Source organism: Dama dama, chromosome 12 (assembly GCF_033118175.1).
Source record: "Dama dama isolate Ldn47 chromosome 12, ASM3311817v1, whole genome shotgun sequence".
NCBI lineage: Eukaryota > Metazoa > Chordata > Mammalia > Artiodactyla > Cervidae > Dama > Dama dama.
In genome coordinates, this window is record NC_083692.1 from 90,799,966 (window position 1) to 90,818,995 (window position 19,030).

General features: G+C 34.6%; 1 protein-coding gene across 1 annotated transcript in view; it reads left to right on the forward strand.

Annotated features, from left to right (window-relative positions):
- Window positions 1–19,030, forward strand: part of HOMER1 (homer scaffold protein 1) — a 125,794-nt gene that overhangs the window by 64,734 nt on the left and 42,030 nt on the right. The window contains exon 5 of the mRNA XM_061158097.1: window positions 670–809. Within this exon, the coding sequence (XP_061014080.1) occupies window positions 670–809 (140 nt within the window). The remainder of the gene's footprint in view (window positions 1–669; window positions 810–19,030) is intronic.

The window sequence follows — 19,030 nt, forward strand, 5'->3', positions numbered from 1 at the left end:
CTATGACAGTCATGAGAATAAGTGTCAGAGTGAGCTTTGTTTTAAATTCCATCTATTTTCCAGTGGGATAACTTAAATCCACTTTGTTAGAAATAAAACAGGAAATTTTGCGAAGAGAGATAATATCATTATGAGTAGCAGACAAAAAAAGCTGAAGATATACTAACATCACTGTATATAATGTGTTACAGGAATATTTCCAGTTACTTTTCTAAATGACTCTTAGAACTGAAAATTAAGGCATATAAAAAAATTGAGACTTAAGATTTCATTCTTTCTCTTCCTACCCTCCCATAAATAATAAATAATAATCTTGCAGTTTTGTCTTATTTTCTTTTTCTTCTCAAGTAATGATTTGAACATCTAACCAATTAATTGCTTATATAACCTGAAAGTTTTTTAGTTCTTTGAAGCTACATTTCTAAATTGTATGTTTACATTTTTAAATTGTATCATTTCAGACAGGTTTCTTGTGCATTGCTTTGCTTTAATTTTTTTTCTGTTTAAATTTCATTTTTTAAGTATTTTATTCAAATTTCAATTGAAATATGACCATATTTCATAAGTAAGCATGTATCAGGGTCAGTTTTAACTTTTAGATGATCTTATATATTTTAACAAAACAGCACTTTTTTAATCCCTATGCCCTTTTTTCTTTTTTTTTTAAAGGAATCAGCAGGCGGGGATCTTCAGTCTCCTTTAACACCAGAAAGCATCAATGGGACAGATGATGAGAGAACGCCTGATATGACACAGAACTCAGAGCCACGGCCTGAACCCACTCAGAACGCATTGCCGTTCTCACATAGGTACAGATTCAGCTCAACCATCATGATTAAGTAACATGTAGAAACTCACTTGGTTTCAAATAAATCTTGCAAAGTTACAACCCTGAGTTAAAATTCCAGGTCAGATTTTTTATTTTTTAAACTCTTAACTTCAGAAAAGTTTTACTAATTTATAGTTTATAGTTGCCTAGATGGACTGGAGTGGGCAATTTCTATTACCTTTGTAGAAAAGGGCTACTGAGCTAATTATTGTACAGATCATTTTTCAGTGAGACCACATGTTATTGCAAATCTCCTCTACTTATTTCTTAACCCAGGCTGTAAAAGACCCTCTTTGTTAACCTGGTTTCCATTTTCATGTGTGTTCTTGAGAGTTATAAAAATTAAAAAAAAAAAATTAGGTTTCCTACTTTGAAATTAAGCTTTGCTGTTGCTTAGAGGTTGATCTCACTGTATGATTTCAAACAAGGAAACGGTTTATTGGTGTTACTTCCAGTATGAACCTGTTAATGTCAGATTTACTTTTGCACATCAACTAACAGAAGATAAATCTTCACATGCTTCTGAGTTTTAAGGAATTTGATACTTTAAAAAGATGCAATTTATTCTAAATATGTTCCAAGCCAGTTACACTAATTATTGGCCATGTTGGAGTGTTTTTAGGATGTAAGGAGATCTGAGAATCTGCAAATGTAAACAAATACCTATCAGTCATTGTCTTTATTTTTATCCTTTGGAAACTTTTGACCTAGGTAGTTTTAATTAAAATTAAGAAAAAAGTTTTCCTTTGTCATGCATCTTTTTCTGGACCAGTTCAAAAAAAATAGAATTCTTTAGCATATTCAGAAGAATGGTGAAGTGAGATACTCCAAACTCTTTTTCATGAGAATTTTAATTTTGATTGAATTGGTTGAATATTAGGGGTACAGGACTAAACTTATTAGAGACATTTAGGGCCCAAGGAAGAAGAAATTTAAGATTTTTCTTAGGAATGAATGGGGGGAAAACTGTTTGACTATGAGGCTATTCCAGTTTGTTTCTAAAATGCAAATAATTTTGCATAAAAGAGGCACATTTTGTAGTTTTCATAGAGGCGATGCTCTAAGTATTTCAGGATAAGCTCATTCTCGTTTCTATAGCTGTAAGAATGATGGAATGTGTGAACATTTTTGGTTCATCCAGTCTGAAGACTGTATGTTTACACTGATAGTAAACCATACTAGTTTTTAAAATACACAGTTACTACTAAAGAGCAATGTGATTCATGTGCAGTTTTAAAAATATTTGTATTGAGGGAAGCAAAAATTTCTTTCCTATTTAGCACATCCAATTAGTAAAATAGATGTAACTACAGTGAACATAATTATAAACTTGATTTCTTTGGCTAAAACTTAAACAAGACATGTGCATTGAATACTGTTGCGTTAAGAACTTTTGTACTTATCATTGGTAAAGCTGTTTCTAGTCTACTTTTTGCACCTAGAATTTTCTGAGTGTTTATTACTTTGCTAATCCTCAGTGCTTGGAATTACTAACTGCGACTGGTCATCTATTGATTTTCTCTGTTTTTGGGAGTCAAATAGTAGTTACTTTCTTTGATGTGAAGATACAGCTTCTTTGACTACTGGAATATATAGGTTAGCCAAGGAGATATTTGAGTTCTGAAAATGAAATTTAACAGGTTGATTTAAGCTTTTGGTTATATTAAAGGCATTATGCAATCTTAGAGTTTTCTCATTTAAAAATTACTTTAGGATTTTAGAAGATTTATCCTCTGAACTTGTTTTGATTTTATATCAATCAATATTAATGAATACTCACTAAGTTACTTGATTAAAATTAAGATTTCTACTTGAGATAGGAAACTGAATCATTTACAACTAATGTTAGAATATCAAAATAACATTAGAGATTTCAGAGATGGTGTAATCTAGGATTTTTCAAACTGTAGTGGTTTGAAATCAACTTAGGTTATTCATTTCATTCTGAAAAAGAAATATAAAATTAAATAGGAAAAAACAAAATAAAACTCAACATTAGGAGAAGAAACTGTGTTTCAGTAATATATATATTTTAGTGTGGGCTGGATTGTAGGGTAAAACATCAAAGTTTGAACGCTTGTGCCTTTGACACATGCTTGTGCCTTTGACACATTCCAGACGTTAGATGATTTGTCCTAGGTCACATGGGTTATTAGTAAGTACTTTAGGTTTACAGCTTAACGCTTTTGATCCTAGTATATACTACCAAGTTTTTTAATAGTGCATTTTAGTCTAATCCCCCAAACAAGCACATTGTTGTGTCAGGAATTTAATAAATGTTTCTTTATCAGGAAAACTATATAGAAATAAGATCAATGTTTCATAAATTACACAAAGAATATTAAAATAATTTCTCTTTAAATCTGAAACTCACAAGTGTTTAAACTTGATACACTATCCTTTTTTACCGTGGCAAAGAAAACATTTAAAATCTGTGTTTTTAAGGCTTGCATATACTGTTTATTTTTGCCTTTCTTCCTCGGTACTTTTTTCAGCAGGAAAGAATGAATAGCCAAAAAGATATTCTGCCAACATTTCTCTGTTCTGGTTGATATCATTTTATTGCTAAATTAGGAGCAAAATCACTAGAACATCTATGTGGTTTTTTTTTTTTTTTTAAAGATGGAAGGATATGGGAAACAATGATCTAGTCAGGCAAGTGGACTGAGTTGATGATAGTAATAGCTATTTAGCAAGCCAGCTTGTGCCCTTCTTAAAATTTAAGTTTTATACCTAAATCTTACTGATTCATGAATTAACATGCCAAAAGAAGGCCCTGAGTTTTCATTCGGTCCTGAAAATTTAGTAATGTATTTATAGTTTATTTACACTGTAAGCTTTATTTATTTTTTAAGAAGTACTACTTAGTTTTAAAGAGAAAAGAAATATTTCTTTTATTAGTCTTTAAGTTTCAAATGTATTTGAAAGAGATAATACTTTAGTGAACTCCCATGCACCTATCTCTGAGCTTCAAAATTTAGGAAAAAATGGCCAGTCTTGTTTCATTTCTAAACCTACCCACTCTTCCATGTTTGTATTTTTAGAGCAAGTCCCAGGCATATAATTTCATCCACAAATACTTTTTAAAAATTACTTCTGTATTTTATTATTTACTAAGCTAGTACAACTTTTATATCTAAATTCTATTTACTGGCATTATAGTTACCTTTATTTACTCTTGTCTTTGATTTTTTAAAAATTATACTGCTGAACTAAATTTTAAAATGTATGAACTGCTCAATATTCCTTAGTCAAATGCTACAGTACTGTTTTGTGTCCTTGTTATAAACTACACAAAAATATTTTCATTAAATAAGTCCTGTTAAATTAACACTTTTAAAAGTATATTTATTTGAATGCTATAGAAGTCTAGAGATGTGTAAAATAGGAAGATTATGAGGATGAAAATCTTTACTAATTTCTTTGGGGAAATAGTATTAAGTTTTACCTGAATTGCTATTTTTTTCTTAGAAAATATTTTTTTTAACCTAACTGATAATACCCTTTTGGGACTGAACAGGTATACACTGACCCACTGAAGTGTTCAGGATTTTCTTTGAGGCTGTAGTCTTAGATTAGCTATATAATTGACCTTTGAACAACACAGGTTTGAGCTTACAGAGTCCACTAATATGTGGATTTCTTTCAATAGTGAAAATTACAGTAGCACACAATCCTCAGTTGGTTGAATCCATGGATGTGGAACCAGAGATACAGAGGACCACCTGTATTTGCATGGCTTTTTGACTGCAGTGAGGGTTGACACCCCTAACTCCCTGCATTGTTCAAGAGTCATCTGTATACTAAATAAAATACTGGATGCTTGATAATATATATATCTATCCATGTATATATATAATATGGAGGACAGTTTTGTGTTCTCATTCTAGGAGGGATTTGTTTTCTTCATAGCTATATGGAATTTTGGAATTGACTTGTTATTTCTCAATGAATTCTAGGATATTTTTGAAGATATAAAGCTATCTAAAATTCTCTTAGAAATAGTTAATTTTATAGTTTCTCAGGGCTGTTAGAGGGTAATTACTGAAATATAATGCTGAAAATGGAAATTTTTTATTTTGTTCATTGTGAATTTATGATTTTCAGATATATAGTAATATATTGATAAATAGCTGCTGTTATATTTTTGAGAGTTGAGAGCAGATATGTATATATAGCAGTAGTTCATGAAGCTATTTTTATACTGATAAATTTTTAAAAGTTTGATTATCTTAATGGAAAATTGGCTATTTTGAGCACCTATTACATTTAAATTCTTCTAATGTTTAGATAATGTATTCTCATGGTGCTGCTAGAATTTATGCATTTGGAGGTATTGCATGTATCTTCTATTCGGTTAAAGAGATTTTTCCACCACTTTGTGTTTTTCCAACAGATATTCATTAAAGGATATATGCAGAATCATTACTCCTTAGTATGTTGACTTGCTTTAAATGAGTATAATGACAATTTTACCATAATTTGAGTGGGTTTATTCCACTTGTATTTAATAGACTAATTGCTTCATTCATTATCAGTTTCCAAAAGCTACTATTTTAAAACTGTGATTAGAGATTTTTGTACATTTTCAAAAATTAAATTTCACTGGAAAATATACATGCAATTTTAGTTACATGTTAAAAAAACAAGCAGTGTTTTATCTTCACTGGAATACATTTTGTACATACTTTGAACATGATACAAACAGAAAAAAATTGTTAAGAGCTCTGGAGAACTATATTCTCCACAGCTGTGCCATTTGTCTCTCTTTTCATGAATAACTTCTAGGATTATAGTTATGAAATAAAACAGAAATAATTTCTGTGGACAGCTCTTGTTTGAATAAAACTGTGTAAAGCTGGGGCTTGATTTCACAAGAAGTGCTTTATCATTGATAAAATTACAGATAAAAAATGTAACTTGTAGGATTCCCCTTATAGTTAGAGTTACAAATATTGTTATTCTACCTGAAATCAAACTTCAAAATTAGAATTAGTTTTTAAAATTAATTTGGAGGCCAAGACAGTGAGAGGGTACAACTGAACATTTTGGAGATAGCAGAATTTCCTTTACCGTAATTATAAACAGCATTTTGTAAGAAGTGCTATGGTAATTTGGTAGTATATATAGGCCTGCATTTTTCTGGGAACTTAGAAGTAATCCATGTATTTTTGAATAAGATGTAATAAAAGTATAGTTTAGTGTCCGAGTGTTTACTTTCTTAGGTTTTTACATATATATATTTAAATTTCCTATCTTAAATTTTTAAGAGCTAATCTTCATTCTATTTTAATGTCTTCTAAAAGATTTTGAAGAAAATATATTTTCTAAAGCATTTTGGTTGGGAATTATCACTTAATATGGATTATTTGTAATAAGAGAAGTACTATTCATATGAGATAATGACATTACTAACATACCTCCAGTTAGAGATTGTTCCTTCCCCTTCTTCTTCTCTGCCTTACCACTGAAATTAGGAAGAACGGGAAGAATTTTCACCAGTCCATCCCTTGTGATTGTTAGTTTGTATTTTCAGGGTTACTAGCTTGGAGTTAGGGGTGCTATCGCTCACAGAGAAACAGATGGATCTTAGATTAATTATGACCTCTTCCCTAGGACTTTTAAAATCTTTCTAGGAGGACTTTTAAAAATTCTTTTTTTCCCTCCATTTGTGTTCTTTGAAGACCGTGGTGGGGATTCTGTTGGAAGGGAGGTGTGTGATGATGGCAGTTATGCTCTAGGACTTAGGAAAAAACACTCTTCCTTTGGACTTGGCTTTCTGTCTTTCCTCTTACTAGAGTAGCAACGTTTGAACATAGGCAGAGACCGAGCAAGTCACGTGAATGTGTGACGTTTGTGATGTGTGGTATATGACAGTATGGAATTGTGAGGTCTGTGGTAAGGTGAAGTGTACGTGGTTCTTCCAAAGACACTAAAGTTTTTAAAACATAAGGCCAAACAGAGAAATGAAGATTATGTGACCCATCTGGTTTCTAGTTTAAACTTTCAAAAGGAATCTTTGTGAGTTATTAATATATATGGTTTAGCCCAAGGTAATGATTTTAAGCAAATTCCCAGCTAGTAATATCTGTTGTCATAATGCCCTTATTAAGTTCTTGGTGGTGGTATTTGGAAGTATATGATTTGAAGATTTGGAATCCTGGATATTTACTCTTTGGTGACATACTACTCTGATAGGTGTTATTACCACTCTCAAATACAAAAATCTGACCATGTCCCTTTTCTCCTTAAAATATTTCAATGGCATGATGTATGTAGACCAGTCCATGGTCATCGGATGAGACTTACCCAGTCTCGTCACCTTGTGATTTTGTAGCAGCTACTTGCATTTGCTTTTGGTCCTCCACTTCCCAGGTGGCGCAGTGGTTAAGGAATCCACCTGCCAGTGCAGGAGACGCAAGAGATGTGGGTTCGATCCCTGGGTCAGGAAGATCCCCTGAAGTAGAAAACGGCAACCCACTACAGCATTCTTGCCTGGAAAATGCCATGGACAGAGGAACCTTGTGGGCTGCAGTCGTCCATGGGGTCGCAGAGTCAGACACAGCTGCGCACACATGCACTCCACTTACAAGCGAGCAAACACAATACTGCTCATCTGCAAGTCTTTGCTCCCTTGTTTTTTTGATGTTCTCCCTTTTCTTTGGAGTGACTGTACACACACACACACACACTCCATGCTTCCATGCACCCCACCTCTGTTTTTGTTATTAGTCGCTTAGTCTTGTCAGACTCTTTGTGACCCAATAACTGTAGCCTGCCAGGCTCCTCTGTTCATGAGATTTCCCAGGCAAGAATACTGGAGTTGGTTGCCATTTCCTTCTCCAGGGGATCTTCTTGACCCAGGAATCAAATCTGTGTCTCCTGCAGGTCTCCTGCATTGCAGGTGAATTCTTCACCACTGAGCCTCCCACCTCTGTCTCTTAAGTTGATCACCAGCTGATGAACCCCAGTGTATCCTTAGAAGTCCCAGCATTACGTCCTCTAATAAGCTCTGTTTCACGTCTCCAGACTGAATTGTGTGTCTCCTCTATTAAATCCTTGTTGCCTCCAAACTGACATATACAGGTTGACATTAGCCTCTCAGTCTCTCCTGGGGCAGTGATTGTGCTTTATTCATTTATATCACCGATGCTTAGTACAGTAGGGATTCATTAAACATATGAAGGGAACGATGTTCCTCGCAAAAATGGAGTATATGCTCTGAATGCCCTTGGTACAGTGCTTCAAGTGTGGGGTTACACCTACAGATTCATAAGACCTTAAAGCTGAGATATATTAATAAAACTAGTTACAATCTTTGAACAGCGGTCACTCTAATCAATTTAAGTCTTGAGTTTAACTGAGTTAGTCTAATTGTCTTCAAAATCACATAACCCTCCAAGAGGGTTTGTTTTCTCTATCATGTTTCAGACTCTCCTTGTCTCATTTTTTTTTTTTCCTATCATTGTTCAATGTATATTTGCCATCACTTGCTGAACTCCCCTCTAGAGTCTTGGCTTCCAGCTAAACTTCGTTGAGTTGTATTTCTTGGTAGCGCATACTGTTTCTAGTCATTAGGCATGTAAGAGATAAGCAATAAATGTGCTGTGTGGAAAAATATGCATGTGCTTTTACTGTCACTGAGATGACAGAAAGGGTTAAATAAGTTGGTGCAGCTTGATCATTAGCATAAAAATATCCCACATATATGTATTCACCTGAGCAGAGCTAACAAAGATGCCCATGTGAAGAATAATTACTTTACCTTTTTAATTCTAACAGGGTCTACTTAGCTATTGATAGTCTCATTAATATTGTTCGTAGCAGTTTGATTGAGTTACAGTGCACATACTAGACAATTCACCTATTTAAAGTATATAATTCAGTGATTTGGGGTACAACCAAAACTGTCCAACAGAGTTTCTACAATCATGACCACAATCAATTTTAGAACACTTCACTACCTACCCGTAAAGCCCGTACCCTTAGTGGTCACTTCCCTCTTGCCCTTTTTACACTACCTGCCTCCCCCAGTCCTAGGCAATCACTCATCGACTTTCTCTCTGTAGATTTGTCTGTTCTGGACATTGTCTATAAATGGAATCATATGATACGTGGTCTTTTATGACTGGATTCTTTTACTTAGGATGTTTTCAGTGTTTATCCATGTTGTAGCATATGTCAATACTTCATTTCCTTTTACTGCCAAATAATATTCTATTAACCCATGCATCAGTTTATAGACGTTTGGACTGTTTCCACTTTCTGGAAGTTCCACCATTGTTATGAATAATGCTGCTATGAACATTTATGTATGTGTATTTGTGTGGACATAGGTTTTCAGCTCTCCAAGTATATACCTAGCAGTGGAATCGATGGGTCATATGGTAATTCAGTGTTTAACCTTTGGAAGGAACTGCCAGACTGTTTTGCAAAGCAGCTGCACCATTTGAATTCCCCCCAGCAGTATGTAAGAGTTCCAGTTTCCCCACATCATCATCAACACTTGTTAGTTTCTCTTTTTTGTTATAGCCTTCCTTGTAGGTATGATGTGGTATCTCATTGTGGTTTTGACTCTTATTTCCTGGATGGCTGATGTTGACCATTTTTTCACATGCTTATTGGCCACTTGTATATAATCTCTGAAGGAGTAGCTACTCAGATTCTTTGCCCATTTTTAATTGGGTTTTTATCTCTTTGCTGTTGAATTGTAATTCTTTATATATGCTAGATGTTAACTCCTTATAAGTTAAATAATTTGTGCATATCAATATTTTCTCCAATTCTGTAGGTTGCCTCTTCACTTTCTTGATGGTATCCTTTGCAAAATAAAAGCTGTTAATTAAGTTCATTTATCTTTTTTTTTTCCCTTTTGTTGCTTATGCTTATGGTGTCATATCTAAGAAACCACTGCCCATAGGCACAAAGATTTATACCTGTGTTTTCCTTAAGAATTCTATGATTTTTAACTCTTATATCTAGATCTGGCCAGTTTTGAGTATTTCCATATGTGATGTAGAATAGAGGCCCAACTTTACTCTTTTATATGCGGATATCCAGTTGTCCCAGCATCATTTGTTGAAAAGACTGTTCTTTTTCTACCGAGTTTTCTTGGCATCCTGGTGAAAGTCAGTTGACCATAAGTGTTTATATCTGAAGTCTCTGTTCTATCTCATTGATCTGTCCTCAAGCTGTTCTTCATTATGGCAGCTTTGTAGTAAGTTTTGAGATTTGGGATGTGTGTTCTCCTATTTTATTCTTCCTTTTCAGAATTGTTCTGACTATAATGAGTCCCTAGAATTTCCATGTGAACTTTTGGATCAGCTTGTGAATTTCTATAAAGAAGTAAGTTGGGATTCTGATAGGAACTCCACTGAATCTGTAGTGAAATTTGGGGGGCGGTGTGTGTGTTAGTCTGTCAGTCGTGTCTGACTCTTTACGACCCATGGACTGTAGCTGTCCAGGCACCTCTGTCCATGGAATTCTACAGGCAAGAATACTGGAGTGGGTTGCCATTTCCTTCTCCAGGGAATCTGATCTTCCTCACCCAGGGATTGAACTTGGGTATCCCACATCGCAGACAGTTTCTTTACCATCTGAGCCACCAGGGAAGCCTGTCTTAATGTTAAGTCTATCAATTCATGAACATAATGATGTTTTCCCACTTAGCTCTTCTTTAGTTTCTTTCAACAGTGTTGTTTAGTTTTCAGAGCATAAGCTTTGTACTTCTTTTGTTGAATTTATTCCTAAGTATTCTTTTTGATGCTGTTATTAATGGAATTGTTTCTTGTTCATACTGTATATAGAAATACAGTTGATTTTTTTTTTATAGTGATAGTGTAGAGCATAAACTTGGCTAAACTCTAATTAGTTTTATTAGATTTTTAAGTAACATCCGTAGGATTTTCTATATACAAAATCATGTCATCTGCAAATAGAAATAATTTTACTTCTTCCTTTCCATTCTTGATGCCTTTTATTTCATTTTCTTGACCCTGTCTGGAACCTTAGTACGATGCTGAATAGAAGTGACAAGAGTGGACATCTCTGTCTTGTTTCTGATCTTAGAGGGAAAGTTCTCAGTCTTTCATCATTCAGTATGTTATTAGCTGTGGCTTATCATATATATTCCTAGTTTCTTAGTTTTTTTTTTTCCCCATTACTATTTAGTCTGATTGATTATAATGATTTCTTTCCCATAATTGGTATCTTTAAGAATCTATGCTTTGACAAATATAACAATATGGTTTTCTTATATTTACTTCTTAAAAGGTAATCAATAGTTTATTTTAAAGGGAAAAAAAACCCCTCAATTTGAGAGGAGGAATTTTTCTTGTAAAATTGTTGTTATTTTTTAAAAGCCTATCACTGGGCCTCAGTTTTCGTACATAAAAATAGGAAACCTTTGAGTTTTCTAGCTTTTATCTCTAGAATATGTGAAGAACTTTTATAGACAAGGGGATGGGAGTATATTTGCTTCTTAACTGATTTTGTTAGTGATATAGCTGACTCTTTTCTTCATGTTTTTTAATGAAGAGAAAATAACTGATAAAAATGTCCTTTTTTAAAAAAGAGAAAGAATGTAAATAACCTTTTAAAAATGATACCAGATATAAAGATGATACAGACAGTAAAGAATACGCCTGCAATGCGGGAGACCTGGATTCAATCCCTGGGTCAGGAAGATCCCCTGGAGAAGGAAAAGGCTACCCACTTTAGTATTCTTGCCTGGAGAATCCCATGGACAGGAGAGTCTGGTGGGCTACAGTCCATGGGGTCGCAAAGAGTTGGAGGCAACTGAGCAACTAAGCAGGAATGCATGCACTGGATAAATCATAGCATTATTTGAATGAATGTAAAGCGTGTTCTTATTAAATATGAATAGAAATACACATATTAAGCTATTCATTGGGAATAGCTCTGATTTCTAGTGTAAATATTACTCTAGAAAAGACTCATCCTCCATTTTTCCTTACTGAATTATAGAGATGTTAGTCGATGATTATGTTAAGTGATCAGTTATGTGATCAGTGCTTCTTTTGTGCCAAGAGTATTCTTAGTTTACCATGAAGGGGTTGCATTTCTGGATGCATATAGTTTTCAACTTACTTGCTGCTAACCTTTAAGCAACATAAAGATGTTATAGTCATGCTGCAGGACAGTTTAAAACCTGCGTGTGCATACAAAGTAGAAAATTAAGTCACTAGGTAGATTTAGTCAAATTTTTTTACTTTCATTTACTTAGGAAACCAAAATTTTTTTTAAATTTAAAATTTCTGACACTAAAAGTTCTCCATGATACTTAATATGAAACCTTAGACACAATTATATATAAAGATTTCCTTCATAGCTGCTTTGGCGTCTATAACGTGAGGTTTTGGGAAAAGCATGTTAGCAAAAGTGATTTTAGGAAGTGTATTTGATCCTTTGACTTAATAGTTTTTTGTAATCATATCATTTTAGGTTATGCTTTACTCACAAGTTAAATTACTATTAAAGAGGTGACCTAAAGCATCTCTGGCTCTGTGAAATAATAGATTTTTTTTTTTTTTCATGAGATATAGAGAATGAATATTAGTAATTTGTTCAGTTACATGAAGAATAATATCACTGGGTATTTCTGACTCCACAGACAGTGCTATTGTATAGTACCTCTTCAGGCCTCTTCAACTTCTCTTAAAAGGTATAGCTAAGCCATCCTGTTATTATTACACATTATCAGAAAGTCTTAGTTTCCATGCCAAAGGAGATGTACTTTATCTTAGAGGTCTCATAACCCACAGGATATATGAGGTGTCAGGGCCGAGACAAATATCACATTTTAGTGTTTTGAAGAGAAATAGGTCTCTTGGGCAGAAACAATAAAGAAGAAAAGTTACATATCTAAGTGAACTCAATTGCCTTTCCCCCACTTCCCACTTTAGGAAAAGTTTCTGCTTGAACATTTTTTCTTTTAATGGGAAAGCTGAACTCTTTTACTTCCTTACATCCTGATATCTGCTGGAAGGGTTTTTGGTTTGTTTTTTTTTTTCCTTCAATTAAGACTTTTTCCTACTGCGGAGACAACCTGTTTTCCTCGGTAGATGACTTCTGTAACCACCTTTAGTTTTGGAATATAGTGGAGTCACCATTTCCACGGAAGAAGAGGATCTGCAGTTTATCCTAATTGGAAAGATCAAATAGTCCCTGACTGAGAGAGTAACTGATATGGATGAAACATGACACTAAAAAGTTCTAATCGTCACAGATTTAACTGTGAAGAGTCAAAAGAACTAGTACCTATAATGAAGATACTTAAATGTATGAGTTCCTCAGTATGCCTAGATAGCGCTTAAGATATCTCTGAGTAGCAGAAGAAAGAAATGATTTGGCATGGCATCTTATATTTGTTCCTTTGGTAAATGCTATTATATTTGCTCGATCTAATTTTCAGAAGCCTGAAAGCCCTTGATGGAGAAAATTTTCTGCTTCTTAAAAATCGAAATAGCTATTATTCCTGATAAAGATAGTGGAAAAAAAGCAACCTAATTTTCCTAGACTTCAAGATAGAACTGATTTGTAGATGCTGTGTAAGACTTTGATATAGCTATTTTTCTGTATATAACTTGATACTGTTTTCTTGGTCCATTTCTTTTGTCATCACATGAGAATACATAACTCCCCACCTCACAGGGATGTTGTGAGGCAAATTTTAATTGTTTAAGAAAAGTGTAGAATTAATCATTCTTGATTCTCTCTTTGTTGGTAGTGTCCACAATCATAAGGTTTTATTTTAAAACTTACTAGTGCTTTCCAATAGTTATAAATGGGTATTTATAGGTGTATTAAAATGAAAGTAGAATAATGAAGTTGTGTTTGATTTTATTAGTGAGCATCCTTGTAAATAATTTAACTACATGAAACGTAGCATTAATTTTTTTTCAACAAAGAGCCTTTATGCAATTATAATTAAAGAAAAGCTAAAGTAAAAGTGTCTGGTTTCCCCTTTTATTTAGTTGAGCTTTAATTACTCATACCTTTTAGAGAAATAAAGTGTAACCCAAGCTATCAATTTCTAATGAGTAGAAAATGAAAAATACAATGAAATAGATATAATTTAAAGGAAAAACTCATAAGAGGTGCCCAAAATTTAGGCTTTGAGTAAAATTCTTGTGTTATTAGGTAGAGGTGAAATTTTAGTAATATTTTCATTAAAAATAAGATTACTGTAGGAATAGAGATTTGATAAGCAGTTGCTTCACATCACAGCGAATAGAGAGAGCAAATTTGCATTATTAAATAAAGGAAGAATGTTTAAGTATTAGCTAAAACTCATGCATAGAAAATTCTTGTTAGCCTGCAGAATTTGATTTTATGTATACAATTGCATTTTCATAACATATTTTGGAAAGTAGTTGTACAACATTTTCTGTTCCACATAAACCAGCCAGCCCAGTTTTACAAATCAAACTTAGATAAAGCGTGTGGATTACTGGATAGTGGCTCCCAGAGTGAGACGCTTAAATCACTGGCAAATAATTGCTGCAAATGCGTCTGCTGCTTTGTTTTTACCATGTGTGGTATCAAAAGACAAATCAAGTGAAAGTGAATTTCCGGATTCAGGATTATAATCTGGCATTTGTAAACAAATGATTTAGAAGATCTTTTCTAAATTACTGTATTATTTAAATGTGTGTTTTATAACCTATTCTATAAAAATGGGACATTGTCCTAGGTTAAGTGTGTTTCTATCAAGATAGTATTTGAAATCAGAATATTGCATTTTTTGAACTCCTTACTTAAAAAAAATTAATAGCTTTAGATGAACTTTGTAAGCTTCACTTTAGCTGAGATCCTGCTGCTCCCTACTGTCATGCATGCCCCAAAATTCACTCACTCGTGTTGTTTAAATCGCTAACCTCTTTAACTTCTATAGGGGAGCTAACTATTGAAGAGGCCTTTCTTCAGCTAACTTGGTTTTATCCCTCTTCTCAACATTTTCATAATAAGCCCTCATTTAAGCATTTTATGTGTACGTTCAGATCAAGTACTGATATGAATCATATAAGTTGGTTCATAGTGTATTACTCTTTATTCCCTTTAATGCTGATATGTTTAAATACTGCAGGGAGAATAGTATTTTGGAAATCCTAATGTCATAATAATGAGAAGAACACAAACCAAACAGTTAGTTTGAGAATAATTATGAAATTATTGATGAATTTTATGTATAAGCATTAATTTAAAAAAAATCTTCTTTAAGAATAATTCTGAACCTGGTTTCTCTTGCCCATACTGATTTTTTAAGTATCAAACATGATTTATAAAACTGAGAGGTTATTTTCTGATTAAAAAAAGTAGAGCACTTTGTTTTCCTCTCAGATATGGTAGCATCTAATGTAGTATGTGCTCTTCTAACAAATCTATCATAGAAAGTAAATGTTCAAGTTGGTGAATATGTGCTTCAGAAATAATGAAGAAATATAACCACACTAGTCATTACCTTAACAGTATTCCTTTTCTGATCTTTAAAACTTAGAAGGGCTATCTTGCATCGGTGCCTGTTTTATTATGGGAACAGTTTATAAAATATATCCTGAACCTGATATAATTCTAGAGAGAATAGTTTCCTGGGAGGAAGTGTGGATAATATAATGGTTTGTGATCATTTGTCAGTCTCTGAAAATAAAGCATGTTCTTACCATCATATAGCTTTCAGAAATAAAAAGGTAAACTTGGGTTCTTCTGGCTATGCCACCAGTAATGTTCTTTTAAGAAAATTGCTTTATCACTCTATGCTGGTTAAGTAAGAGAGGGAGATGGGGGTGAGTAATGATTTAAAAGGCCCTTTCTCTTGATTGTCTTGAGATGATCCTGCCTCAGTCCAGGAAATGAGTAAGATATCCTCTCGTGGTGGTCTATGGCTGGGTGTGAGATTTAGTACTGAGTTTATAATCGTTAAGAACATTGATATGTTACTGTGCTACATAAAAAATTAGACTGTGTAAGTCGTTAGCCATCTTCATCTTTAAATAGAACATTAAGAAAAAGAAATGTCGTATGCTTTTGCATTATGTGCACACATAATTAAAATTATTTAAATTCCTCCCAGATGGCATTATGGGTTCAAAATGTGTGATTCATCGGTTATTACTTTTCAACAATAAACTCATTTAAAATTAGAACACTAGCAGAGGAGATCACATAGTATTGTAATGTCCTTGGATGGATTATTATAATGGGATGAATTTCTGAATTGTAATACTATCTAATAACTAGACTTATAGTTTGAAACTCTTAATGACAATTAAATCTTCTGTATTTGGAAATGGATTTGAGTAGTATTAAATCATAAACAGCAAACTGAAAGAAGCTTGCTTTATATAGTGGCTCACTTTGAAACATAGTATTAGCCGATGGAAAGTGGTGAAGCCTGATATTTTGTCCTTTGAGAAAGTAAAAATTTAATAGGTAATATATGGTTGAGGAGGGCATGGCAACCCACTCCAGTATTCTTGCCTGGAGAGTTCCCATGGATAAAGGAGCCTGATGGGCTGCAGTCCATGGGGTCGCAGAGTCAGACACAGCTAAGCACACACACGATATATTGCTACAGCGGGAAGTAATGGTGGAGGCATTTAACACTTCAAACAGTGTTTGATGTCTCATCTGTGAGTCGTAATTCACAGTTTAATACAAGTTCTAGACTAATTTGTGGAAACCATTATGCCTAAAAAGGCCAGGGAATAGTACTCCTTGCTTTGAATTCACTGAAGTTCAGTGATCCCAGTTAAGAGAAAGATCATCTTTGTTCTTCATTTTCTTTCTCAAGAGATCCTTTGTATTTTTTAAATAATTTTGATTAGAATATAGTTGATTTATGGTGTTGTGTTAGTTTCTGCTGTAGAGCAAAGTGACCGGTTAGACCTGATTCTTTTCCCATATAGGTCATTACAGAGTATTGAGAAGAGTTCGCTGCAGGTTTTTATTATCTATTTTCATCTCGTAATAGTCAGTTTATTTCAGTTCAGAACTCTGAATATGAGGCTATGTGCACTATCCTTAGGGCTTCAAACACTTAGGTGGTATCAGTTCAGTTCAGTCGCCCAGTTGTGTCCGACTCTTTGCGACCCCATGGACTGCAGCATGCCAGGCCTCCCTGTCCATCACCAACTCCCGGAGTTTACTCAAACTCATGTCCGTTGAGTCGGTGATGCCATCCAGCCATCTCATCCTCTGTCGTCCCCTTCTCCTCCCGCCTTCAATCTTTACTAGCATCACGATCTTTTTAAATGAGTCAGTTCTTTGCATCAGGTGGTCAAAGTATTGGAGTTTCAGCTTCAACATCAGTCCTTCCAATGAATATTCAGGACTCATTTCCTTTAGGATGCACTGGTGGATCTCCTTGCAGTCCAAGGGACTCTCAGCGTCTTCTCCAACACCACAGTTCAAAATTCTTCAGCACTCAGCTTTCTTTATAGTCCAAATCTCACATCCATACATATCTACTAGAAAAACCATAGCCTTGACTAGACAGACCTTAGTTGGCAAAGTAATGTCTCTGCTTTTTAATATGCTGTCTAGATTGGTCATAACTTTTCTTCCAAGGAGGAAGTGTCTTTTAATTTCATGGCTGCAGTCACCATCTGCGGTGATTTTGGAGCCCAAAAAAATAAAGTCTGCCACTGTTGCCACTGTTTCCCCATCTTTTTGCCATGAAGTGATGGGGCCAGATGCCATGATGTTCGTTTTCTGAATGTTGAGTTGTAAGCCAACTTTTTCACTCTCCTCTTTCACTTTCATCAACAGGCTCTTTAATTCTTCACTTTCTGCCATAAGGGTGGTGTTATCTGCATATCTGAGGTTATTGATATTTCTCCCGGCAATCTTGATTCCAGCTTGTGCTTCATCCAGCCCAGCATTTCTCATGATGTTTCTGCATATAAGTTAAAGAAGCAGGGTGACAATATACAGCCTTGACATACTCCTTTTCCTATTTGGAACCAGTCTGTTGTTCTGCATCCAGTTCTAACTGTTGCTTCTTGACCTGCATATAGCTTTCTAAGAAGGCAGGTCAGGTAGTCTGGTATTCCCATCTCTTTCAGAATTTTCCACAGTTTGTGGTGATTCACATAGTCAAAGGCTTTGGCATAGTCAATAAAGCAGAAATAGATGTTTTTCTGGAACTAGTCTGTTGTTCCATGTCCAGTTCTAACTATTCCTTCCTGACCTGCATATAGGTTTTTCAAGAGGCAGGTCAGGTGGTCTGGTATTCCTATCTCTTGAAGAATTTTCCACAGTTTATTGTGATCCACACAGTCAAAGCCTTTGGCATAATCAGTAAAGCAGAAATAGATGTTTTTCTGGAACTCACTTGCTTTTTCGATGATCCAGTGGATGTTGGCAATTTGACCTCTAGTTCCTCTGCCTTTTCTAAATCCAGCTTGAACATCTGGAAGTTCACGGTTCACGTATTGCTGAAGCCTGGCTTGGAGAATTTTGAGCATTACTTTACTAGCGTGTGAGATGAGTGCAATTGTGCTGTAGTTGGAGCATTCTTTGGCATTGCCTTTCTTTGGGATTGGAATGAAAACTGACATTTTCCAGTCCTGTGGCCACTGCTGAGTTTTCCAAATTTGCTGGCATCTTAGTGCAGCACTTTCACAGCATCATCTTTTAGGATTTAAAATAGCTGAACTGGAATTCCATCACTTCCACTAGCTTTGTTTGTAGTGATGCTTCCTAAAGCCCACTTGACTTCACATTCCAGGATGTCTGGCTTAGGTGAGTGATCACACCATCGTGATTATCTGGGTCGTGAAGATCTGTTTTGTACAGTTCTTCTGTGTATTCTCACCACCATTAGCCATGTGCAAAAGCGTGGTCAAACTCAGCCTGACCCTCTGTTTCTGGACGTTACCCATCTATACGTCATTTTTTTAAAAATAGGTCATTTAAAATGTGCATTTATTGAAAATGTGATTTATTGAAATCATTTATTGACCTTGTCTGTATGCTGGGACAAAGGGACTAAGATTGCCCTCAGGAGCTTTGTGAGGCAGTAGAACATGTATTTGGTGGTGATGGTGATGATGCAGAGGTAATGATTCATGGAGTGCTCTGGAAGCCCAAGAGAGCCCCAGTTGTCTTCATAGCTACTTCAGCACTCTCTGGTCTCATGATTCCTTTTATATTCTTTTGAGATATCTGAGTGTCGGATAC